Consider the following 27,542-nt stretch of genomic DNA (forward strand, 5'->3'; position numbering starts at 1 on the left):
TACCCTAACTGTTCTAGGGATGGTGGTAACACTAAGTTATTGAAGGTAATTATTTTTTAAAAATTTTTATTTATTTGTTTTTGGCTGCACTTGGATCTTTGTTGCAGCACGTGGGCTTTCTCTTTAGTTGTGGCAATTGGAGACTACTCTCTAATTGCGCTGCTCGAGTTTCTCATTGAGGTGGCCTCTCTTGTTGCGGAGCCAGGCTCTAGAGCAAGGGCTTCAGCAGTTGTGACACACAGGCCCAGTTGCCTCGTGGCATGTGGAATCTTTCCAAATTAGGAAGTGAATCTATGTCCTCTGCACTGGTAGACGGATTCTCTACCACTGGATCACCAGGGAAGTCCAGCCCGTATTTCTTGACCCTGAAATATCCTCAGTCAACAGTGCAGGCCATCTAGGGATAAGTGGTGATTACAGCAGGATGGATGGAGAGACCACAAAAGGAACTTTCCACAGGAGAAAGTGAGCAGGGTGGAGCCTGCACATGTTAATTCTGGACGGAGGCAGGGGCTGGATGCAAGGACTCAGAGGACATCTGTGCTTCTTCTTGCCCTCCCCCTCATCTGCGGGGCAGGAAGCGGACCTGGAACAAAGGGGGTGGTCTCCCCAGCCCATTCTCCCTGGGTGTGAGGTCGATGTCTTCAGGGGCCTTGGGAGACCCCAAAGAGAAGTTCTGCAGCAGAGTGGTCAAGAAGAGGAAGAGCTCTGAGCGGGCCAAGCTCTCACCCAGACAGAGGCGTTTTCCTGTGGGTGTAAGGGAGGGAGTACGATTGGAGGATAAGATCGGAGAGGTAAAAGGGAGCTATTTTGGAGTCACATAGCACAGAAGTTGAGGGCTGAATTAGCTATTTCAGCTTGAAGAAGGAGGAGGGCAGGGGTATGCAGAGAAGATGATGACAAGCAAAAAGTAAAAGTTTATCAACATGAAGCTGAATTTGAGAACACTTGGTTACCCCATTCCCCAAAACCCCAGGATATTTGCATGTTCATTTACATAGATTTACATGTGAGGTGTTCTGATCCTATTCTTGTCCTCAGTACCAACAACACCAACAACATTAGTAGGGGCTGAGAGTGGGGGCAGGCATAGGGTGAACAGTGTTCGCACATTTCTATCTCAGTTATATTTCAGTTCTGCCTCCTCTGGGATTATCTAGTACAGTGCCCTCCTCTGTCCCTCCTGGTACCAAGTCCTTTCGTGTCTCATTTTTTTGTGTGTCTCTGGTTAAGTATACTGTCAACTAAGCCAATTTATGAGAAAAAAAAAATGTGAAAATTCTGGAGAAATCTGTGGCAGTATGCTCTAGTTATGAGGACCATGAGAGAGGAGTTCAGGGGAGCTGAAACTTTTGGCCTACCCTGGAGTAGGCAGGCACCTGGCTGATCAAATATTGAGCTATATCTGATCATTTGGTCTAAACTTCTCAGTGTCCCCACTCTTCTGGCCACCTTGACCCTCCTCTCAGCTCCTTGGCCCTGCCCACAATCAGCAGCCAACAAAGTCAGCCTCCCAGACCCAATCCCCACACCCCAACCTGTGGAGGTTCTGACTGGTCATGCCCACTTCACGCTTATAAAGACTTGACTAGCACTCTGTCCATCTTTGCCCCCATTTTTCTGACTCTCATAACACCTACTCATGTCTCCCTGCACGATGAGTTTGACCACCACAAATTGTCCCATTGTGGTGGAGCCCTAAGTATCCACTGACTTCAGCACAGGCTGTGTCCACTGGGATAACCAAGGGTGAGGCCAGCATGTCCCTGGGCTGAGCTAGAGTTTCCATTATATCCTGTTGACCCGCAGTCTCATGGGAAGGAAAGGAGCCCAGAGAGCTGCCTTGTGTGTGTGGCTAAGTTCGCTATGCTTCATAAGTATTCAAAGATCATCTCTGGGTGTATAACATCTCAGCTACATTGAACTTGAATGGGATTTTCTTAGTCCCATGAAGTGAGGGCTAAACTTATACATGTCACACTGTTTTCCCTGTGTCTTCATGTTTCAGGATAGAGTCTCCGTTAACTACCTTTTCTACATGACTGTCATGGTTTGGGATGGGCATGTTGCATGATCAGGAAAACAATCTTTTGGCTCTCAGTTGCTGAGATAACAGCTTAGCCCTGCCCTGACCTCCATAGATCATGACTTTCTACAGGGGCTTGGGCAAGTCCCCTGAACCCTGAGCCTCTCTTTTTCCAATTCTACAAGAGAGAGAATGAGTCAACACTCAGACATCAAAGGAGCAAAGCAATTTGATCGTCTTGACAGGAGCTGAAAAGATTAATACTCAATATAACATCCTGATCAAATTTTTCAAGAAATAAAATCTTGTTGTAAAATAGAGATTAAAAAGATCTTTCCTTAATTTCATTTAGAGTTGAGGAAAATTGGGACCTTCTCTGGCAGTCCAGGGGTTAATACTCTGCATTTTCACTGAAGGGGACACATGTTCAATTCCCAGTCAGAGATCTCAGAGCCCACAAAATATGCGCCGTGGCCAAAAAAAGAGAATAGAACTGAGAAAAATATATGGTAGGATCACTGACTCAATGGACATGAGTTTGAGCAAACTCTGGGAGATAGTGAAGGACAGGGAAGCCTGGCATGATACAGTTCATGGGGTCACAAAAAGTCAGACATGACTTATTGACTGAACAACAAAATATGTTAGAATAGCCATAAAATATCTGGAATAGATCATAGCCATCATTAAGCTTAAGAGAGAAAAGAAAAATATTCTCCTTAAAATTAGAAGTCACTACTTTTACTGTCATTACTATTACTTCCCATGATTCCAGAGGTGTTAGCTCATGATATTAGGGAAAACATGTGACTTTAACACAAGAAACAAAAAAGTCAAAATATCATTTGCAGATGCGAATGCCAATTATTTGGAAAACCCAAGAGAATGAAAAATGGTTAGTTGTATAAGTAATATAAGGAAATTGTCTGATTATGACAGAAATATACATTTCAAAATACCAGTGGATTTCTGATATACCTATTCTAAAAATTTAAAATACTACATCAAAAAATTGCTGTGAACTTAATCGTGTCCTTTCAGAATTTATATGTTGCAGCCCTAACTCCCAGTGCAATGGTATTTGGAGAAAGGATCTTAGAAAGTAATTGGGTTGATCTTTTCTTTTTGGCCGCCCCTCATGGCATGTGAGTTCTTAGCTCCCTAACCAGGGATGGAACCCATGCCCGCTGCAGTGCGAGTCTGGGGTCTTAGCCACTCGACCACCAGCAAAGTCTGGTTATTAGGTTTGCATGCATGCTTGCTAAGTCACTTCAGTTGTGTTGGACTGTTTGTGACCTATGGACTGTAGCCTACCAGGCTCCTCTGTCCACGGGATTCACCAGGCAAGAATACTGGAGTGGGTTGCCATGCCCTCCTCCTAGGGATCTTCCCAACCCAAGGATCGAATCTATCTGTGTCTTTTACCTCTCCTGCATTGGCAGGCAACTTCTTTACCACTAGCACCACCTGAGAAGCCCTTAAGGTTTAGATAAGCTCATTAGAAAAGCTCCTTAGGCCTCCATGAGGGAATAGTGTTCTTTTTTGTTTGTTTGTTTAAAAATTATACCGTTTTGTATTCTCTAAACTTTCAACAATACATTAGCTTTATAATCAGAAGAAAAAGCTACTAAAGAGGAAGAAAGGAAGGAAGGAAAGGAGGGAGGCAAGGAGGAAGAATGCTCTCATGTGGTAAAAACAATTCCAAGGGATTGAGTTCTATAAGAAGAGGAAGTGATAACAGAGCCCTCACTGTACCTCGTGAGGTCACAGCAAGACGGCGGCCATGTGTGAGCCGGAAGACAGACCCCATGAGAACTTGACCATGCTGGCTCTCTGAGAGCAGAGCTCCAGGCTCCAGAAATATGAGCAGATGAATTTCTGTAGTGTAAGCCACCCAATCTATAGCCCTTTATTATGGCAGCCTGAGCTGACAAAGAGGTTCTATCAGCAATAGCAACAATCTCTTCTCATGTTTCTTAGGAATAAATCTAGCTAGAAGTATTCAAAACCTAGTTTTAAAAAAATTCAACTAATATAGAGGTGATTCAAAGGAAATGCTATCTTCTTGACTGTGTGTGTGCTCAGTCCTGTCCAACTCTGTGCGAGCCCACAGACTGTAGCCTGCCAGGCTCTTCTGTCCATGGAGTTTCCCTGGCAAGAATACTGGAGTGGGTTACCATCTCTTCTTCCAGGGGATCTTCCCAACCAAGGAATCGAACCCATGTCTCCTGCATTGGAAGGCATATTCTTTACTACTGAGCAACCTGGGAAGCCCTTCTAGACTGGGCTGTCAAAGTTATTTGAATTTGTAAAGCTGTCAAAGTTATTCAATGTAAACTACAAATTCAGGTTAATCTTAATAAAATTTCAGGGGGAGTTTTTGAGACTTTGACAAAATAATTCCAAAGTATACTTGGAAGGAAAACAAAATATGTTAAAAAAAAAAAAAAAACCACATAAAACTATCTATAGAAGAAGAGTACATATTTCTTGGGTAGAAATAGTCAAGCAGTATTATATAGCTAGAAAGACAGACCAGTAAATGAACCAGATTTAGATCTACTCAGATTGAAATTTTTTAAATATGATAAATTTCAAGTCAGTGACTAAAAGTTGAATTATTTTATAGATGGTTGAATTAGGTTGTTCTATAGTTGCTCAGTCGTGTCTGACTCTTTTACGACCCCATGGCCTGTAGCTCACCAGGCTCCTCTGTCCTTGGGATTTCCCAGGCAACAATACTGGAGTGAGTTGCCCTTTCCTTCTCCAGGGGATATTCCTGACCCGGGGATCTAACCTGTGTCTCCTGCATTGGCAGGTGGATTTCTTACCACTGAACCACATGGGAAATCTGATTGAATCAGGGCACACATGCAAATCCAAGAACGAATATTCCTTAAATCTCTGTTCTTTAAGTGCCTTCTGAACTTCACACTAGTCCATGGCTTGGATTAACAATTGACAAACAAGAAATAAATCACCGAATCTTCCTTCTTTTCTCTTCCTTTCTTTTTACTCTTCTTTCATTTTCTTACCTATTGTCTATGTATCTATCTGTGTATCCATGTATGTAGCTATTTATCTACCTATCTATCCATCTATCCATCTAAACCTTTGTGTTTGTATACATACTAATAAAAGGACATCCTCTGTTATTAATAAGTGTGGTTGAGTGGTAAGTTACAGGTGATTTTCAAATTGAATTTTATTCTTTCTTGCTTTGTATAAATTAGAAAAATAATGATTATTTTCATTTTCAGAGAAAATGTGAAAAATGCCTTTCCCTGATTTTGGCACATAACAGGCGCTTGGTAATGGATCATTTACTTGTCTGTCATTTTGAGCCTGCACATGTGTGTCTGTGCTGTCACTTTATCTCTATCACTGAGTCTCCATCTTCCTCCTCCATTGTACCTCATCCTTTCTTGTCCCCTTCACACTATCTTTGTCTCTGTAGATGTCTTTCTATATCCTTCAGAATTGTCATATTTTCCCAAAAACGTTCACCTAGTGTTTGGAGTTGGATCAAGAAAGAGAGTTACACACAGAGCGTGAGCAAGCAGGCATTTTCATGGGGAAGAAAGAGCAGGACTTACCCATGGAGAATGGGATGAAGACTTCCGGCTTCCTGAAGTTGCCCTGCGCATCCAGGAAGTGGCCAGGATAGAAGGTATTTGGCTTCTCAAAGTGGCGTGGGTCTTGGAGGGCAGAGCTCAAGACGGGGTACACGGTAATGCCCTAAGAGGATGTTAAAAACAAGTGGAACCGTCAGTTCATCAGTTCAGTCGCTCAGTGGCGTCCTACTCTTTGCGACCCCATGGACATTAGGGCCTCCTTGTCCATCACCAACCCCAGAGTTTACTCAAACTCATCTCCACTAAGTTGGTGATGCTTTTCAACCATCTCATCTTCTGTCATCCTCTTCTCCTCCTGCCCTCACTCTTTCCCAGCATCATGGTCTTTTATAATGAGTCAGCTCTTCGCATCAGGTGGCCAAAGTATTGGAGTTTCAGCTTCAACATCAGTCCTTCCAATGAACACTCAGAACTGATTTCCATCAGGATGGACTGGTTGAATCGCCTTGCAGTCCAAGGGACTCTCAAGAGTCTTCTCCAACACCACAGTTCAAAAGCATCAATTCTTTGGCGCTCAGCTTTCTTAATAGTCCAACTCTCACATCCATCCATGACTACTCGAAAAACTGTAGCTTTGACTAGACAGACCTTTGTTGACAAAGTAATGTCTCTGCTTTTTAATATGCTATCTAGGTTGGTCATAGCTTTTCTTTCAAGGAACAAGTGTCTTTTAATTTCATGGCTGCAATCACCATCCGCAGTAATTTTGGAGCCCAGAAAAATAAAGTCTGACACTGTTTCCACTGTTTCCCCATCTATTCGCCATGAAGTGATGGGACCAGATACCATGATCTTAGTTTTCTGAATGTTGAGCTTTAAGCCAACTTTTTCACTTTCTTCTTTGACTTTCATCAAGAGGCTCTTTAGTTCTTCTTTGCTTTCTGCCATAAGGGTGGTGTCATCTGCATACCTGAGGTTATTGATATTTATCCGAGCAATCTTGATTCCAGCTTGTGCTTCCTCCACCCCAGCGTTTCTCATGATGTATTCTGCATATAAGTTAAATAATCAGGGTGACAATATACAGCCTTGACATACTCCTTATCCTATTTGGAACCAGTCTGTTGTTCCATGTCCAGTTCTAACTGTTGCTTCCTAACCTGCATACAGATTTCTCAAAGAGGCAGGTCAGGTGGTCTGGTATTCCTATCTCTTTCAGAATTTTCTACAGTTTATTGTGATCCACACAGTCAAAGTCAATAAAGCAGAAATAGAAGTTTTTCTGGAACTCTCTTGCTTTTTTGATGATCCAGCGGATGTTGGCAATTTGATCTCTGGTTCCTCTGCCTTTTCTAAAACCAGCTTGAACATCTGGAAGTTCATGGTTCACATATTGTTGAAGCCTGGCTTGGAAAATGTTGAGCATTACTTTACTAGCATGTGAGATGAGTGTAATTGTGCAGTAGTGTGAGCATTCTTTGGCATTGCCTTTCTTTAGGATTGTAATGAAAACTGACCTTTTCCAGTTCTGAGGCCACTGCTGAGTTTTCCAAATTTGCTGGCATATTGAGTGCAGCATTTCACAGCATCATCTTTTAGGATTTGAAAGAGCTCAACTGGAATTCCATCACCTCCACTAGCTTTGTTCGTAGTGATGCTTTCTAAGGCCCACTTGACTTCACATTCCAGGATGTCTGGCTCTAGGTGAGTGATCACACCATCGTGATTATCTGCATTGTGAAGATCTTTTTTGGACAGTTCTTCTGTGTATTCTTGCCACCTTTTCTTAATATGTTCTGTTTCTGTTGGGTCCATACCATTTCTGTCCTTTATTGAGCCCATATTTGCCTGAGTGTTCCCTTGGTATCTCTACTTTTCTTGAAGAGATCTCTAGTCTTTCCCATTCTATTGTTTTCCTCTATTTCTTTGCAGTGATCACTGAAGGAGGCTTTCTTATCTCTCCTTGCTATTCTTTGGAACTCTGCATTCAAATGGGAATATCTTTCCTTTTCCCCTTTGCTTTTCACTTCTCTTCTTTTCACAGCTATTTTTAAGGCCTCCCTAGACAGCCATTTTTCTTTTTTGCATTTCTTTTCCATGGGGTCTCCTGTACAATGTCACAAACCTCCATCCATAGTTCATCAGGCACTCTGTCTACCAGATCCAGTCACTTAAATCTATTTCTCACTTCCATTGTGTAATCATTAGGGACTTGATTTAGGTCATATCTGAATGTCTAGTGGTTTTCCCTACTTTCTTCAATTTCAGTCTGAATTTGGCAATAAAGAGTTCATGATCTGAGCTACAGTCAGCTCTCAGTCTTCTTTTTTGCTGACTGTATAAAGCTTCTCCATCTTTGATGGCAAAGAATATAATCAATCTGATTTCAGTGTTGACAATCTGGCAATGTCCATGTATAGAGTCTTCTCTTGTGTTGTTTGAAGAGGGTGTTTGCATTCTCTTGGCAAAACTCTATGAGCCTTTGCCCTGCTTCATTCTGTACTCCAAAGACAAATTTGCCTGTTACTCCAGGTGTTTCTTGATTTCCTGCTTTTGCATTCCAGTCCTCTATAATGAAAAGGACATCTTTTTTTGTGTTAGTTCTAGAAGGTCTTGTAGGTCTTCATAGAACCATTCAACTTCCGCTTCTTCAGCATTGCTGGTTGGGGCATAGGCTTGGATTACTGTGATATTGAATGGTTTGCATTGGAAATGAACAGAGATCATTCTGTCTTTTTGAGACTGCATCCAAGTACTGCATTTCGGACTCTTTTGTTGGCCATGATGGCTGCTCGATTTCTTCTAAGGGATTCTTGCCCACAGTAGTAGATATAACGGTCATCTGAGTCAAATTCACCCATTCCAGTCCATTTTAGTTTGCTGATTCCTAAAACGTCAACGTTCACTCTTGCCATCTCCTGTTTGATCACTTGCAATTTGCCTTGATTCATGGACCTAACATTCCAAGTTCCTAGTGGAGGTGATGGAATTCCAGTTGAGCTCTTTCAAATCCTAAAAGATGATGCTGTGAAAGTGTTGCACTCAATATGCCAGCAAATTTGGAAAACTCAGCAGTGGCCACAGGACTGGAAAAGGTCAGTTTTCATTACAATCCTAAAGAAAGACAATGCCAAAGAAGGCTCAAACTACCGCACAATTGCACTCATCTCACATGCTAGTAAAGTAATGCTTAAAATTCTCCAAGCCAGGCTTCAGCAATACATGAACCGTGAACTTCCAGATGTTCATGCTGGTTTTAGAAAAGGCAGAGGAACCAGAGATCAAATTGCCAACATCTGCTGGATCATTGAAAAAGCAAGAGAGTTCCAGAAAAATATCTATTTCTGCTTTATTGACTATGCCAAAGCCTTTGACTGTGTGGATCACAATAAACTGTGGGAAATTCTGAAAGAGATGGGAATACCAGACCACCTGACCTGCCTCTTGAAAAATCTGTATGCAGGTTAGGAAGCAACAGTTAGAACTGGACATGGAACAACAGACTGGTTCCAAACAGGGTAAGGAGTATGTCAAGGCTGTATATTGTCACCCTGTTTATTTAACTTATATGCAGAATACATCATGAGAAACGCTGGGGTGGAGGAAGCACAAACTGGAATCAAGATTGCTTGGATAAATATCAATAACCTCAGACATGCAGATGACACCACCCTTATGGCAGAAAGTGAAGAAGAACTAAAAAGCTTCTTGATGAAAGTGAAAGAGGACAGTGAAAAAGTTGGCTTAAAGCTCAATATTCAGAAAACGAAGATCATGGCATCCGGTCCCATCACTTCATGGGAAATAGATGGGGAAACAGTGGAAACAGTGTCAGACTTTATTTTTCTGGGCTCCAAAATTACTGCAGATGGTGAGAGCAGCCATGAAATTAAAAGACACTTACTCCTTGGAAGGAAAGTTATGACCAACCTAGACAGCATATTAAAAAACAGAGACATTACTTTGCCAACAAAGGTCTGTCTAGTCAAGGCTATGGTTTTTCCAGTAGTCATGTATGGATATGAGAGTTGGACTATTAAGAAAGCTGAGCACCAAAGAATTGATGCTTTTGAACTGTGGTATTGGAGAAGACTCTTGAGAGTCCCTTGGACTGCGAGGAGATCCAACCAGTCCATCCTAAAGGAGATCAGTTCTGGGTGTTCATTGGAAGGACTGATGTTGAAGCTGAAACTCCAATACTTTGGCCACCTGATGTGAAGAGCTGACTCATTGCAAAAGATCCTGATGCTGGCAAAGATTGAGAGCAGGAGGAGAAGGGGACAACAGAGGATGAGATGGTTGGATGGCATCACCGACTCAATGTACATGATTTGGGTGAACTCCGGGAGTTGGTGATGGACAGGGAGGCCTGGTGTGCTGCAGTTAGTGGGGTTGCAAAGAATCAGATACGACTGAGCGAGTGAACTGAACTGAACTGAACTGATGCAATATTGCTCTTTATAACATCGGACCTTGCTTCCATCACCAGTCACATCTACAACTGGTTGTTGTTTTTGCTTTGGTTCTGTCTCTTCATTCTTTTCGGGTTATTTCTCTACTGATCTTTAGTAGCATATTGGGCACCTATCGACCTGGGGAGTTCATCTTACAGTGTTCTATCTTTTTGCCTTTTCATACTGTTTATTGGGCTCTCAAGGCAAGAATAAGTGGTTTACCATTCCCTTCTCCAGTGGACTTTGTTTTGTTAGAACTCTCCACCAAGACCCATCCATCTAGGGTGGCCATAGACGGCATGGCTCATAGTTTCATTGAGTTACACAAACTGTGGTCCATGTGATTAGATTGGTTACTTTTCTGTGATTGTGGTTTCAGTCTGTCTGCCCTCTAATGCCCTTTCCCAGCATGTACCATCTTACTGGTGTTTCTCTGACCTTGGACCCAAATGACCATTAACAAAGAGTGGCTGAATCTATTAATGTGCCTCCGCAGCTGATAATGAGCTTCATCCTCTGTGTGGCTCTATAGTTGGTGGCAGGAATGTTTAAATGACTCTCCCCCATTTGGTTGCTAGTGTCCCATCCTTCCAGGTATCCTTACCAACCACCCTGATCCCTCATCCCCAAGACCCCTTGGTCTACTTTATGATCCATCAACTAAAAGGTTCACATCTGACAGCAGAGCCCTATAAAGAGGTGACTCCAAGACTGGGGCCAGAATATAACCTGATGGGTGCTGTTCATTGGGTGATTCAAAACTGTGGATATCACCTCTAGGTACACCTATGCTCAGCAATGTAAGCTCCCACAAAAAAAAAAAAAAAATGAGTTATAACCATAGGCATTGACCTGAACAATGTATCCACAGCAAACTGTTATATTAAAAAAAGAAAGGCACACTCACACACACACACACACACACACACACACACACACATTGCAAATTGTGCTAGATGCATAGAAAGACAAGGTCACTCAGTTGCAAAGTGACTGCCACAGTATGAGCCAATTGTTGTGTGTATGGATATATATAAACACATGGATTCATATAAACATTAAGAAGAAATTATTTTAAAAGATTTAAAAAAACCAACTCTACTGTATAACAAGCTTCAAAAGTATATTCTATTTTTTCCAGCAAACCTAATACCCTGTAAAGGTAATAAATATGACTGAACAAAAGAAAGAAGACTTCAGTATATTTGTAAAATCTCTTCTCTTCCATAGAAATCTGGAAATGAAAATTCTTATCACAGTCCAACAACCAGATATAAACCATAGGATTGGAGGCAGACAGCACCTACAATCAAGATTTGTGACCCTGCTGGTCTCACCTTGGGGAGGTAATATCCTCGGAAGTGAGTGTCCTTGATGACAGAGTGGGGGACACCAACAGGGACTAGGTCACTGAATCTCTGAATCTCGTGGATGACGGCATCTGTATAAGGCATTTTTGCCCGATCTTCCAGAGTTGGGAGGCGGTGTGCACCAATCACTCTGTCAATTTCTGCCTGGACTTTCTCTGAGAACAGTTCAGGTGGGAGGAGCATATGTCAATAAATGCCCATAACAGTGGACTCAACCAAGTGACCTGAAAATGACCTGCAGACTGATGAGAGGGTCTTGTAAATTCTTTTCTGAGATATTGGGTTATCATTCCTCTCAATGAAAGCATCAAAAAAGAAAGTTAGAATCTTGTTTGTGAAGAAGTCTTATCTGTTATTTCTACTCTAGTTATGAGTTATGACAGGGGGTAACTTGGGTAAGGATGGGTGGGTGGAAATTCATTCAACACTTAATGGTGTTTTTTGCTTTTCCAACTAAAAATGAGTTGTAGCTGAAACTGGTGTCATCTCCTTTTGTCTCACTCATGCACTATATGATTTTAGATAAGTCATTTCCTCAGGCTGGCCTTAAATTCATTCTTATGAAACAATGGAGTTTGATGAGGTGAGAGTTTCTCCAAGTCTGATCTGCAGACATCAACATGAGAACCAATGAAGGTGCTTTTTAATTAGTTGTAATTTGGCAATATATATTAAAAAGTCAAGTTCTTAGTCCACCTCAAAGAGTAGTTGGCAAGAATCCTGTACTTTAGTAGACAGCAAAATGCACTGTAAAAGGTAATGCTTTATGTCAGGACCAGTCTTTGAAAACCAGAAGGCACCTCACCATCACTCAGGGCAGATTGCAAAACACTTCATAAGTACAAACACCTTCTACACCAGACAGTGTTTGCCTGAATGAAAAATTCTTTGTAAAGTAAATCCTAAAGTGCTTTGTCAACTTTAAAGAGCTTTGTCTCTAGCAAACTTTTATTACAAGTTACAAATGCCTATGTGCTGTGCTTAGTTGCTCAGTCACGTATGACTCCTTGCAATCCCATGTACTATAGCCCACCAGACTCCTCTGTTCATGAGGATTCTCCAGGCAAGAATATTGGAGTGGGTTGCTATGCCCTCCTCCAGAGGATCTTCCCAACACAGGGATCCAACCCAGGTCTCCCCCATTGCAGGAGGATTCTTTACCAGCTGAGCTATGAGGAAAGCCCTTGGGGTGTTTTTTTGTTTTTTTTTTTTTTTTCCCCCAGATCCTCAGGACAGAAGTTATCTGTCTTAGCCTATCAGCCTTCCAGCATGGCCTTAGAGACCCTCATTCCTCCCCTGCCCCCACCTGCCATAAGCCCAGCTCACCTAAGACACCAGGGTTCTTAAGAAGGAGTAGAAACCCAAAGCAGAGTGTGGAGCTGGAGGTCTCTGTACCAGCAAAGAACAGTGAGAGCACCGTGTGAACGAGATTCTTCTGGTGAAACTCACTCTCAGGATCTAAGCGCTCCTAGAGATGGAGATGGGTGATTCTTAACATTTTCCCCCTGCAGAAATTCCCAGTTTCTGAGTCTTCTTGTCTCCCTACCAACACCATGTCCCTCTGTGCCAGTTATTCTTTTTCTTGAAACTTTTTTTCTCTAATCAAGGCCAAAAAGGTACCAAAAGGGTGAGCTCCAGAGTGAAAGTGCCTGGACTTCAAATTCTGGCCCTAACATTTACCAGCTGTGTGTATTCGGGCAAGGAATATAACCTCTTGGTGCCTTAGCACATCCTTATGGAGTTACTTTGATAATGTATGATAAGCTCAATGCAAGTTAGAGGTTAATTTGTTGATGTCACTGCTGTTGTTGATTTTCTCTGTCCTTGGGTGTCATTGCACTCCCGATTGGCCTTTGCAGCTTACATTCCAGGGATATTGCTGAACATATTTAACAACTAGTAGGCACTTGCCAGAACAGACATTGGTCTCAATCAGTTAGAACAGATGTGGGCTTCTCACTAATCAGAACAGACTCATTTCTGTGTCTCAGAATTGAGAGAAGGAGTGAGATCCATCTCAGAGTAAGCTTACTGGGCCACATGTTAACTGCTTGGTGTTAATCTCTTTAAAAGCATTCCAGAAGGAAGGCTTGAAGAGGATTAGAAAGGAATAGAGGGGAGGGACTGGACCATGGACTGCTTGCTAATCCTTAGGGAAGTATTTCAACATTTAAAGAACACATACATCCCACACAAAGATACTAGCTCAATGTCAGTAGTGTGTCTATCACTCTCTTTCGGGCTCCCCCAGGGCAGCCCTTGCCTTGTCCATATTTAACAACTGGTATGGCTCTTGCCAGACCAATCAGAACAGACATTGGCCTGCACTAATCAGAACAGACATTGGTCTTTATCAATCTGAATATACATGGAGCTTGACCAATCAGAACAGACTTGACTCTGTCACAGCTTGGGGAAGGCCTGAGCTGTGTCTCAGAGAAAGCTTACTGGACACATGTTAACTGCTTAGTTACCAGCTCTTTAAAGGCTGTTGGGAGGAAGGCTTGGAGAGGCATAGGGGAAAATGGTGGGGGATTATGGATCTTGGCTTTCTTGCTAATCCTTAGGGAACTACTTCAACGTTTAAAGAACACATACATCGCACCCAAAGATATTAGTTCAATGTCAGTACAGTTTCCATCGCTCTGTTTCCCATCCCCAATGCATATCCTGCGCAGGTCTTGCCTTGTCCATGCGAAGCAGGAAGGAATCAATGAAGTCCTTAGGGCCACTGGGATCCAGCATCTTCTGGTGCCTCTCCATGTTCTCAGTGATAAAATCTTTCACTTCTTCAATCATGCTGTACAAGCGGGTGTGTGTGCCAGGAAAGTGTTTCAAGATGCCCGGGAAGATTTCAAACATCTACAAGGCAGCAGACAAGGTGCAGAACCCATTGTATTCACTTGGCTGGTTCTGTGAGTGTTGATGCTCTGAGCTGCACACGTAGCAACATCTAAAGGGCATCGTTCACCCTGTGGACTTGGAGGGTGTGCCTCCCAACTGAATGTGCATGCGCACACTCATACACACACACACACACGCACTCACACAAACACACACACAAACAGTGGTGCATGGACCTCTGCACCCAGCCCCAGTCACTCTCACATCTACTGAGGTTCCTTCTCTCGAAGCCCGTCCTGTCCAAGGCCTGATTCAGACCCCCAAACTGACGGATAGTCTCACCTGGGAGGGCCACTAAACCTTCCATGTTTAGTGTTCAGGACAGAAAGTATCTGATCTCTTCCTGGGGTCCACCACCCTAATTGCTGGCCCACTATGCAGTTGATGACTCACCTGGGTATAGAAGGAGCAGAGAATGATGAAGATTTCATTAAGTAAATGTAGCAGCTGTAATAGTCTAGGGTCCTGGTAATTAAAGCGCTCACGAAAGACAATGGAGCAGATTATGTTGGCGGTGATGGCGTTAAAGAGGAAATGAGGATCCAGGTAGGCCCCTGAGGAGAGAGGTCTGTCATGGGGGGAGGGGTCCCCTGCACAGTCCTGGTTGGCTCTGACCTGACTGGTGCCATCTCATCCTAGCTTCTTTGATTAGTTTCTTTGTCTTTGTCTTGGCTGACTGGGTTTTCATTGGGTATCTAAGATTTTCTTTCTGAAAGTCTTCACCTCTGAGTCTCTTGTTGCTTTTCTTGTTCTATGTCTTGGGCTGACTTTCTCTGGCCTTTTCATTCACTCTTCCTTTCAGACTCACTCCTTCTCTGTTCTCTTGCCACATCTTTGTAGCCCCTCTCCTTAACCTCATTGACATTCTGTGTTCCCCTGACTTTAATAACTCCCTACTCCCTTTACTTTTTGCTTTCACTTTTCCTTGCAGCTTCTGTTCCTAGATTTATTGTGTCACCTTCTCCATATCTCTCTGTCTTGCTTTTGCTGTGTTTCTCTCTGTGCTCTCTGTGCTTCTGTCTACTTTCTCTGCCTCTCCCTCTCTCTTTGCTAGTCTCTGTCTCTGTTTTTCCTCATTCTCTTTCTCTTTTTCTGTCTCTATCTCCTTCTCCTCTCTTTATCTGAAGCTGTTTCTGCCTCTCTTTGTCTTTGTCTCTGGATCTCTCTTTATCAGTCACATGCCCTCTCCCTCTCTCTTACCCCATCTCATCCCCACCTCCACCCAGCCTGCACTCACCCTGGGACTTCTGAAGCTCCTCCACCAGACACTGAGCCTCCTCCTTGATTCTTTCCTCAATACTCCGCTTCCCCATCCCAAAGTCCTTCATTATGGTCACAGAGAATCGCCGTAGAACCTTCCATGACTTTCCATTGGCAAAGACCACACCTGATGGTGGGGCGTGGAGGGAAGGTTGAGAAGACACATGGGATGTTCCCTCCTCCCCTCCCTAATCCTCACCCTCATCCCCCACTCACCTGTTCCCTGGAAGACAGGGTCAATGATGGCGATGTGCCCTCGGCCAGAGAATGCCTCGGCCTGATCCACCAGAGCCTCCTTCATTGCTTCGTACCACCACAGGATGACAGCAGGCCGAGACCCCAGATAGATGGTAAAGACATCCCCATATTTCTCCCGCAGCTGTGGGGGCAGAGTCCAGGTCTCACTCTCTGACTCAAGAGAAGGATCTCCACCTCACCCCTGGATCACACCTCCCAGTTAGCCTACCCTGCAGGCTGCAGCCCCATTAGGGAAGAGCAAAGACTAGAACTCTATGGTTTCCTCCGAACCTCACATATATCACCTGACCCAAGCATCTGCCTCTGTTGACTTTACCCTGAGCCCTCCCAGCCTTGCTTTTAAGAATTACAGAGGGCATGGTCCTAAGATGGCGGAGGAATAGGACAGGGAGACCACTTTCTCCTTGACAAGTTCATCAAAAGAACATTTGAACGCTGAGAAAATTTCTGAACACTGGCAGAAGACATCAGGCACCCCGAAAGGCAGCCCATTGTCTTCAAAAGGAGGTAGGACAAAATATAAAAGATAAAAAGAGAGACAAAAGAGTTAGGGATGAGATCCATCCCAGGAAGGGAGTCTTAAAAGAGGAGAAGTTTCCAAGCACCAGGAAACCGTCTCACCAGCGGGTCTGTGGGGAGTTTTGGAATCTCAGAGGGCAACATAACCAGGAGGAAAAAAAAATAAATAAACCCCACAGATTACGTGCCTAATGGCAACTCCCAGCAGAGAAGTAGCCCAGACACTCGCATCTACCACCAGCAAGCAGGGGCTGAACAGGGAGGCACGGGCTGCATTGCTTAGGGTAAGGACCGGGCCTGAATGCCCTGAGGGCAATCTGAGGGAGCTAATGTGAGATAGCAACCCGAACTGTGAAATAGCCAGAGAGAGAGTGAGGGGGGAAAAAGAGAGAGAGAGAACTATCCCACAAAAAAGCCCTAACATAAGGCACTGCAGGGCCCGCTCACAGAACAAAGGACTAAGCTAATACCAGAGGAGACCTAGCCAGCTGCGGACCGGCCCATCCCCTGCCGGAGGCAGGGAGGCAGGCAGGTGGCAGCCAGAGCTGGAAAGGGGCAATCTTGGCTCCAGAGATGGCATCCTCTACCAAACTGCAAGCAGGCTCCCAGTTGCTAACCAAGACTTCCTGGGATTCTGGACAGTTGACATCCGCCGGGAGGGTCGCAGCCAGAGATCAGCTCCCCAGAAGAGACACACAGTACACCTGAGATGGCGTGCCTGCTGTGTACCCAGGAAACCGAGTGGCTGGGGCAGGGGAGGTGATAAGACACACCCACTACCTGGGGAGAGTGCGCTCTCCAAGCACCTGGTCCCCGAGCTGCTCAGACCTGGGAAGGGCACAAAACACAGGCCGAATCGAGTCTGCACCTTTGTGGAGTACCTGAGAACCTGAACCTGAGCGGCTTAGACCTGGGAAGTGCGCACAACCCAGGGCCCACTTTAGACAGTTCCCCTGAAAAGCCTGAGCTCTTTAGTGTAGCTAAAGTGTAGACTGGAGCCTGAGCAGTGTAGACTGGGAAAGCACACATGCCATGAGTGGGGGCAAACGCAGTGTGGCCGAGACTGTGAGCACTCCCCACACATGCCAGTGATATTTGTTTGCAGTGTTCCTCCCTCCCCACAGCACGATTGAACAAGTGAGCCTAAATAAGTGACCACCTTCGCCCCCTTGTGTCAGGGCAGAAATTAGACACTAAAGAGACCTGCAAACAGAAGAAGCCAAAATAAACAGAGGGAACTGCTTTGGAAGTGACAGGTGCAACAGATTAAAGCCCTGTAGTTAGCACCGACTACATTGGAAGGGGCCTATAGATCTTGAGAAGTATAAGCTGAAGCAAGAAACTATCTGAGACTGAACTGACCCCACACTGCCTGCAACAGCTCCAGAGAAAATCCTAGATATATTTTTACTATTATCATTTTTTAAATTTTTTTAAATTAAAAAAAATTTTAAAGTCCTCTATTGCTCCTTTAATTTTCATTTTTATAACCTACTATTACCTTAAAAAAAAAAGACCCTATTTTTGAAGCAAACTTCATATATATTTTTAATAATTTTGTGATTTTTTTTTTTTTTTAATATTGTATTTTTGAGAGTCTAACCTCTAGTCTGGATTTTTAATCTTTGCTTTTTGGTATTTGTTATCAATTTTGTACCTTTAAGAATCCAATCTTCAGCACCCTTGTTTACTTAGGGGTGTGATTAATGGCTTGATTACTCTCTCCCCCTTTTGACTCTCTGTTTTCTCTCCCAGGTTACCTCTATCTCCTCCCTCCTCCTTCTCTTCTCTACCCAACTCTGTGAATCTCTTTGTGTGTTCTGGGCTGTGGAAAACACTTAGGGAACTGATTACTGCCTAGATCTGTCTCTCTCCTTTTGATTCCCCCTCTTCTCCTCCTGGTCACCTCTATCTCCTTCCTCCCTCTTCTCTTTTCTATGTAACTCTGTGAACCTCTCTGAGGGTTCCAGACTGTGGAGAGCACATAGGAAATTGATTACTGGCTAGATTGCTCTCTCCCCTTTTGATTCCCCTCTTCTCCTCCTGGTCACCTCTATCTCCCTCCTCCCTCTTCTCTTCTCCATGGTAAGTCTGTGAACCTTTCTGGGTGTTCCTCACTGTGGAGAATCCTTTCACCATTAACCTAGATGTTTTATCATCAGTGCTGTATGCATGGAGAAGTCTTGAAGCTACTGTAAGAATAAGACTGATACCAGAGGCAGGAGGCTTAAGCCTAAAACCCGAGAACACCAGAGAACTCCTGACTCAGGGAACATCAATCGATAAGAGCTCATCCAAAAGCCTTATCACCAAGCACCACCCAAGAGCCAACAAGTTCCAGAGCAAGACATAACATGCAAATTCTACCACAATGCAGGAACATAGCCCTGAGCTTCAATATACAGGCTGCCCAAAGTCACACCAAACCCATAAACATCTCAAAACTCACTACTGGACACTTCAATGCACTCCAGAGAGAAGAAATCCAGCTCCACCCACCAGAACACTGACGCAAGCTTCCCTAACCAGGAAACCTTGACAAACCACTTGCCCAACCCCACCACGGGGAGGAATCTCCACAGTAAAGAGGAACCACAAACTGCCAGAATACAGAAAGGCCATCCCAAACACAGCAATCTAAACAAGATGAAAAGGCAGAGAAATACTCAGCAGGTAAAGGAACAGGATAAATACCCACCAAACCAAACAAAAGAGGAGGAGAAAGGGAGTCTACCTGAAAAATAATTCAGAATAATGATAGTAAAAATGATCCAAAATCTTGAAAACAAAATGGAGTTACAGATAAATAGCCTGGAGACAAGGATTGAGAAGATGCAAGAAATGTTTAACAAGGACCTAGAAAAATTAAAGAGAGTCAATCAATAATGAATAATGCAACAAATGAGATCAAAAACACTCTGGAGGGAACCAACAGTAGAATAATGGAGGCAGAAGATAAGATAAGTGAGGTAGAAGATAGAATGGTAGAAATAAATGAAGCAAAGAGGAAAAAAGAAAAAAAAGAATTAAAAGAAATGAGGACAACCTCAGGGACCTCTGGGACAATGTTAAATGCCCCAATATTCGAATCGCAGGTGTCCCAGAAGAAGAAGACAAAAAGAAAGGCCATGAGAAAATACTTGAGGAGATAATAATTGAAAACGTCCCTAAAATGGGAAAGGAAATAGTCACCCAGGCCCAAGAAACCCAGAGAGTCCCAAACAGGATAAACCCAAGGTGAACACCTCCAAGACACATATTAATCAAATTAACAAAGATCAAACACAAAGAACAAATATTAAAAGCAGTGAGGGAAAAGCAACAAATAACACACAAGGGGATTCCCATAAGGATAACAGCTGATCTTTCAATAGAAACTCTTCAGGCCGGCGCCCAAAACAGGGACTCGAGAATCGGAGCGCGACGACGGCTGCTGCCCGCCAAGATTGAGGATGCCGAAGCGCCGCGCTGGCTGCCGGAAAGATATTTTAATTCAACAGGATGTCTTTTTGTTGGGGAGTCCGGATATGCTGATTATGACAATGGTTGGAGCCTGTATATTCCTGGAGTAACGAAAGAATCTGGAATTCCTCAACATCGTAATGGAACTGGTCCTTTAGATATCCCTTTCTGCGACTTTGGAACAAGGGGAAGGGTCACTGCTGCACCATGGAAACTGTGTCGAGATGGAACTGCTACGGTTTATAACATATTTGGGACAAATGAGTCATTGTGGGACTGGTCTCCAGACTCGGCCTGAAACCCTGGAGCTCAAGATAATAGGAACTTTGCATCCCGTATTTGGAACTTGGGTGGCTCTAAAGTGTTCCAAACAGAAATCTGGAAACTAGCTGCCGCCCTTGGATGTGAGGGTTCCTACCTTCAGGTGGGATCAAAAGTGAGACACGGTTATTTGTGGAATCTCACCATGAGATACCCTCGTGCATGTGTGCCTCACCCTTATGCTTTACTAGTAGGATCTGTAAAAATACAACCTGGTTACGAAATTATAATGTAACTTGTAACAATTGTACTTTGACTAACTGTGTTAGGGGAATTACTAATCAAACTAGGGTTCTAGTCTTAAGACACCCTGCTTTTGTTATGGTTCCTGTAAAGATTAATGGGTCTTGGTATGATGAAAGGGGACTTGAACTTTGGAGAGAAGTAGAGGGTGCTTTAATGCGTTATCACAGGGGAATAGGGTTAATAATTCTGGGATTTGTAGCTTTGGTAACTCTTATTGCTTCCTCGATTACTGCAGCCCTGTCCTTGGCACAATCAGTGCAAACTGCAACTTTTGTTAATAATCTGGCACAAAATGCATCCGTTGCCCTGGGGACTCAAGAAGATATTGACAAAAAGCTAGAGGATTGATTGAATGCCCTTTATGATGTTGTAAAATTTTTAGGTAAAGAGGTTCAAAGTATAAAGCTGAGATTATGAGTACAATGTCATGCTGATTTTCAATGGATCTGTGTTACTCCCAAAAAATATAATGGTAGTATAACTGCTTGGGATAAGGTGAAAGCTCATTTAGAAGGTATTTAGCATAATGAAAATATTTCCTTAGATTTGCTGCATCTACATCAGGAAATAATGAACATTGAAAATGCACCCAGACCTGATTTGGATGTTGCAAAAAGAGCTGAGTCTTTTGTTAAAGAACTTTTTCGACATGTACCTACTGTCAATAGTATTTGGTACTTGGGAGCAGCCATAGGAGGACTATTCTTAATAATTTTAACTGTTTTATTTCTTGCACCTTGTTTAATTAAAAAACTGATTGATGATCTATGGATGATAAAGGCTTCCATCTATGGAAATGGTCTGCGGTTAAAGGAACATAAGCATGAGCCTATATAAAAAGAAAGGGGGAGATGCGGGGAGCTACCCGTGAGAACAGGGTCCTTTGTCCGAAGGACACAGCTCTGGGAGCTGCCTCAGTTCTTGAGGGTTTGCTTGCAAACATAGCTCTCTGTCCCACCACCCCAGAGATTAGGCGCTTATTTACTGCAGGCACCTGGAGTTCTGTGCAAACTTCTCACGCACAGGGAAATGTTATCTGGTGTAATAAATAATAACAGGGAGCCATTCCCATGCTCTCAAGATTTCTTGTGACTGTTTGTAAGATGTATAGGCCAACCAAGAAAAAATGTCAACTGTCTTGTCTTTCTCACGCTTTTCTGTATAAATATAAGATGCTGAATAAAGTTGGTGTCAGACTGCGTCCCTTCATGGAGACATGTCTGAGCCTCTCAACCCTCCCCCCCCCAAAAAAAAGAAACTCTTTAGGCCAGAAGGGAATGGCAGGACATACTTAAAGTGATGAAAGAGAAAAACCTACAACCCAGATTACTGTACCCAGTAAGGATCTTATTCAAATATGAAGGAGAAATCAAAAGCATTACAGACAAGCAAAAGCTCAGAGAATTCAGCACCACCAAACCAGCTCTTCAACAAATGCTAAAGGATCTTCTCTAGATAGGAAACACAGAAAGGGTGTATAAACTCAAACCCAAAACAACAAAGTAAATGACAATGGGATCATACTTATCAATAATTACCTTAAATGTAAATGGGTTGAATGCCTCAACCAAAAGACAAAGACTGGCTGAATGGATGCAAAACAAGACCCCTATATATGCTGTCTACAAGAGACCCACCTCAAAACAAGGCACACATACAGGCTGAAAGTGAAAGGCTGGAAGAAGATATTTCATGCAAATGGAGACCAAAAGAAAGCAGAAGTAGCAATACTTATATCAGATAAAATAGACTTTAAAATAAAGGCTGTGAAAAGAGACAAAGAAGGTCACTACATAATGATCAAGGATCAATCCAAGAAGAAGATATAACAATTATAAATATATAGGCACCCAACATAAGAGCACTGCAATATGTAAGGCAAGTGCTAAGAAGTATGAAAGGGGAAATTAACAATAACCCAATAATAGTGGGAGACTTTAATACCCCACTCACACTTATGAATAGACCAACTAAACAGAAAATTAACAAGGAAACACAAACTGTAAATGATACAACGGACCAGTTAGACCTAATTGATATCTATAGGACATTTCACCACAAAACAATGAATTTCACCTTTTTCTCAAGTGCACACAGAACCTTCTCCAGGATAGATCACATACTGGGCCATAAATCTAGCCTTGATAAATTCAAAAAAATTGAAATCATTCCAAGAATCTTTTCTGACCACAAGCAGTAAGATTAGATGTCAATTACAGGATAAAAACTATTAAAAATTCCAACATATGGAGGCTAAACAACACGCTTCTGAATAACCAACAAATCACAGAAGAAATCAAAAAAGAAATCAAAATATTCATAGAAATGAATGAAAATGAAAACACTACAACACAAAACCTATGGGACACTGTAAAAGCAGTGCTAAGGGGAAGGTTCATAGCAGTACAGACTTACCTCAAGAAACAAGAAAAAAGTCAAATAAATAACCTAACTCTACACGTAAAGCAACTAAAAAAGGAAGAAATGAAGAACCCCAGGGTTAGTAGAAGAAAAGAAATCTTTAAAATTAGGGCAGAAATAAGTGCAAAAGAAACAAAAGAGACCATAGCAAAAATCAACAAAGCTAAAAGCTGGTTCTTTGAGAAGATAAATAAAATTGACAAACCATTAGCCAGGCTCATCAAGCAACAAAGGGAGAAGAATCAAATCAACAAAATTAGAAATGAAAATGGAGATATCACAACAGACAACACAGAAATACAAAGGATCATAAGAGACTACTATCAGCAACTATATGCCAATAAAATGGACAACTTGAAAGAAATGGACAAATTCTAAGAAAATTAACTTTCCAAAACTGAACCAGGAAAAAATAGAAAATCTTAACAGACCCATCACAAGCATGAAAATCAAAAGTGTAATCAGAAATCTTCCAGCAAAAAAAAAAAAAAAAAAAAAAAGCCCAGGACCAGACAGCTTCACAGCTGAATTTTATCAAAAATTTAGAGAAGAGCTAACACCTATCCTACTCAAACTCTTCCAGAAAATTGTAGAGGAAGGTAAACTTCCAAACTCATTCTATGAGGCCACCATCACCCTAATACCAAAACCTGACAAAGATGCCACAAAAAAAGAAAACTACAGGCAATATCACTGATGAACATAGATGCAAAAATCCTTAACAGAATTTAGCAAACAGAATCCAACAACATATTAAAAAGATCATACATCATGATCAACTGGGCTTTATCCCAGGGATGCAAGGATTCTTTAATATCTTCAAATCAATCAATGTAATACACCACATTAACAAATTGAAATATAAAAACCATATGACTATCTCAATAGATGCAGAGAATGCCTTTGACAAAATTCAACATCCATTTATGATAAAAAAAAAAAAACCTCCAGAAAGCAGGAATAGAAGGAACATACCTCAACATAATAAAAGCTATATATCACAAACCCACAGCAAACATTATCCTCAATGGTGAAAAATTGAAAGCATTTCCCCTAAAGTCAGGAACAAGAAAAGGGTGCCCACTCTCACCACTATTATTCAACATAGTTTTGGAAGTTTTGGCCACAGCAATCAGAGCATAAAAAGAAATAAAAGGAATCCAGATTGGAAAAGAAGAAGTAAAACTCTCACTGTTTGCAGATGACATGATCCTTTACATAGAAAACCCTAAAGATTCCACCAGAAAACTACTAGAGCTAATCAATGAATATAGTAAAGTTGCAGGATATAAATTAACATAGAGAAATCCCTTGCATTCCTATGCACTAACAATGAGAAAACAGAGAGAGAAATTAAGGAAACAATTCCATTCACCATTGCAATGAAAAGAATAAAATACTTACGAATATATCTACCTAAAGAAACAAAAGACCTATATATAGAAAACTATAAAACACTAATGAAAGAAATCACAGAGGACAATAATAGATGGAGAAATATACCATGTCCATAGATTGGAAGAATCAATATAGTGAAAATGAGTATACTACCCAAAGCAATCTATAGATTCAATGCAATCCCTATCAAGCTACCAGTGGTATTTTTTCACAGAACTAGAACAAATAATTTCACAATTTGTATGGAAATACAAAAAACCTTGAATAGCCAAAACAATCCTGAGAAAGAAGAATGGAACTGGAGGAATCAACCTATACTATAAAGCTACAGTCATCAAGACAGTATGGTACTGGCACAAAGACAGAAATAGAGATCAATGGAAAAAAATAGAAAGCCCAGAGATAAATCCATGCACCTATGGACACCTTATCTTTGACAAAGGAGGCAAGAATATACAATGGAGAAAAGACAATCTCTTTAACAAGTGGTGCTGGGAAAACTGGTCAACCACTTGTAAAAGAATGAAACTAGAACACTTTCTAACATCATACACAAAAATAAACTCATAATGGATTAAAGATCTAAATGTAAGACCAGAAACTATAAAACTGCTAGAGGAAATCATAGGCAAAACACTCTCTGACATAAATCGCAGCAGGGTCCTCTATGACCCACCTCCCAGAGTAATGGAAATAAAAGCAAAAATAAACAAATGGGACCTAATTAAACTTAAAAGCTTTTGCACAACAAAGGAAACTAAGTAAGATGAAAAGACAGCCTTAAGAATGGGAGAAAATAATAGCAAACGAAGTAACTGACAAAGAATTAATCTCAAAAATATACAAGCAGCTTGTGCAGCTCAATTCCACAAAAATAAACCACCTGATCAAAAAATGGGCCAAAGAACTAAACAGACATCCAAGGAAAACATACAGATGGCTAACAAGCACATGAAAAGATGCTCAACATCACTCATTATCAGAGAAATACAAATCAAAATCACAATGAGGTACCATCTCACACCACTCAGAATAGCTGCTATCCAAAAATCTACAAACAATAAATGCTGGAGAGGATGTGGAGAAAAGGGAACCCTCTTACACTGTTGGTGGGGATGGAAACTAGTACAGCAACTATGGAGAACAGTGTAGAGATTCATTAAAAAACTGGAAATAGAACTGCCATATGACCCAGCAGTCCCACTGCTGGGCATACACAGTGAGGAAACCAGACTTCAAAGAGACATGTGTACCCCGATGTTCATCGCAGCACTGTTTGTAATAGCCAGGACATGGGAGCAACCTAGATGTCCATCGGAAGATGAATGGATAAGAAAGCTGTGGTACATATACACAATGGAATATTGAGATCAGATCAGATCAGTCGCTCAGTCGTGTCCGACTCTTTGCGACCCCATGAATCGCAGCACACCAGGCCTCCCTGTCCAACACCAACTCCCAGAGTTCACTGAGACTCACGTCCATCGAGTCAGTGATGCCATCCAGCCATCTCATCCTCTGTCATCCCCTTCTTCTCCTGCCCCCAAACCCTCCCAGCATCAGAGTCTTTTCCAATGAGTCAACTCTTCGCATGAGGTGGCCAAAGTACTGGAGTTTCAGCTTTAGCATCATTCCTTCCAAAGAAATCCCAGGGCTGATCTCCTTCAGAATGGACTGGTTGGATCTCCTTGCAGTCCAAGGGACTCTCAAAGAGTCTTCTCCAACACCACAGTTCAAAAGCATCAATTCTTTGGCGCTCAGCCTTCTTCACAGTCCAACTCTCACATCCATACATGACCACAGGAAAAACCATAGCCTTGACTAGACGGACCTTTGTTGGCAGAGTAATGTCTCTACTCAGCTATTAAAAAGAATGCATTTGAATCAGTTCTAATGAGGTAGATGAAACTGGAGCCTATTATACAGAGTGAAGTAAGTCAGAAAGAAAAACACCAATACAGTATACTAACACATATATATGGAATTTAGGAAGATGGTAACGATAACCCTATATGCGAGACAGCAAAAGAGACACAGATGTATATAACAGTCTTTTGGACTCTGTAGGAGAAGACGAGGCTGGGATGATCTGAGAGAATAGCACTGAAACGTGTATAATATCATATGTGAAACAGATCACTAGTCCAGGTTCGATGCATGAGACAGGGTGCTCAGGGCTGGTGCACTGGGATGACGCAGAGGGATGGGATGGGGAGGGAGGTGGGAGGGGGTTCATGATGGGGAACACAGGTACACCCATGGCTGATTCATGTCAATGTAGGGCAAAAACCACTACAATATTGTAAAGTAATTAGCCTCCAATTAAAATAAATAAATTAAAAAAAAAAGAATTACAGAGACTCCCCACATCCAAGCTATAGAATCTCTCCCTCCCAACCCACACAGTATCACAGCTCAAAGTCTCATGTCTATTCAAATGTCTCTCTCCAAAGGGAACCTCCCACACTGTTGGTAAGAATGTAAATTGGTCTAGCCAGTATGGGGAACACTATGGATGTTCTTCCTGAAAACTAAAAATATAGTTGCCTTATGACCCAGGAATCCCAGTCTTGGGCATACATCCAAAGAAAACCATAAGTTGAAAAGATAAATGGCCCCCAGTGTTTACTGCAGCACTGTCTACAATAGCCAGGACATGGAGACAACGTAAATGCCCATAGATAGAGGAGTGGGTAAAAAAGATGTGGTACATATATACAGTGGTATATTACTCAGCCATAAAAAACAATGAAGTAATGTCATTTTCAGCAACATAGATGGACCTCAAAATTGTCATCCTGAGCAAAGTAAGTCAGACACAGAAAAACAAATATATGGTGTCACATATACATTGAATCTTTAAAATAATGGTACAACGGGCCTGTTTACAAAACAGAAATTGAGTTACAGATATAGAAAACAAACTTACAGTTACCTAGTGGGGAAAGGGAGTGTGATAAATTGGGGAATTTGGATTAACATATATACACTACTATATATAAAATGAAAGTGTTAGTCATTCTGTTGTGTCCAGCTCTTTGTGATCTCAGGGAGTGTAGCCAGCCAGGCTCCTCTGTCCCTGGAAATCTCCAGACAAGAATACTGGAGTGGGTAGCCAATCCCTTCTTTAATGATTCCACCCCCTTTGCCCTTTTCATCTCACCGCCTGGAAAGACTTGAGGAGACCCTTCTGGTCCATTTGCAAGACATTCCCCAGGAAGGGCAGAGGCCAGGGTCCAGGAGGGAGGCAGCCCTGGGAGGCAGGGCGGCCCCAGAGGAGCAGGAGGCCAATGAAGAGAATGAGGAACAGGATGGTGAAGAGAGCCAT

General features: G+C 42.3%; 1 protein-coding gene across 1 annotated transcript; it reads right to left on the reverse strand.

Moving 5' to 3' along the window:
* Window positions 1–562: 562 nt before the first annotated feature.
* On the reverse strand, window positions 563–27,542 carry CYP2B39 (cytochrome P450 family 2 subfamily B member 39). Its single transcript, XM_059877325.1, has 11 exons — window positions 27,378–27,542; window positions 19,745–19,838; window positions 17,147–17,194; window positions 15,806–15,997; window positions 15,567–15,716; window positions 14,723–14,883; window positions 14,111–14,287; window positions 12,752–12,893; window positions 11,393–11,580; window positions 5,623–5,764; window positions 563–747 (listed from the first exon to the last, which is right to left on the reverse strand). The coding sequence occupies exons 1-11, from the start codon at window positions 27,540–27,542 to the stop codon at window positions 563–565; spliced, it is 1,644 nt and encodes a 547-aa protein (XP_059733308.1).

The sequence above is a fragment of the Bos taurus genome, chromosome 18 (assembly GCF_002263795.3).
Source record: "Bos taurus isolate L1 Dominette 01449 registration number 42190680 breed Hereford chromosome 18, ARS-UCD2.0, whole genome shotgun sequence".
NCBI classification, from domain to species: domain Eukaryota; kingdom Metazoa; phylum Chordata; class Mammalia; order Artiodactyla; family Bovidae; genus Bos; species Bos taurus.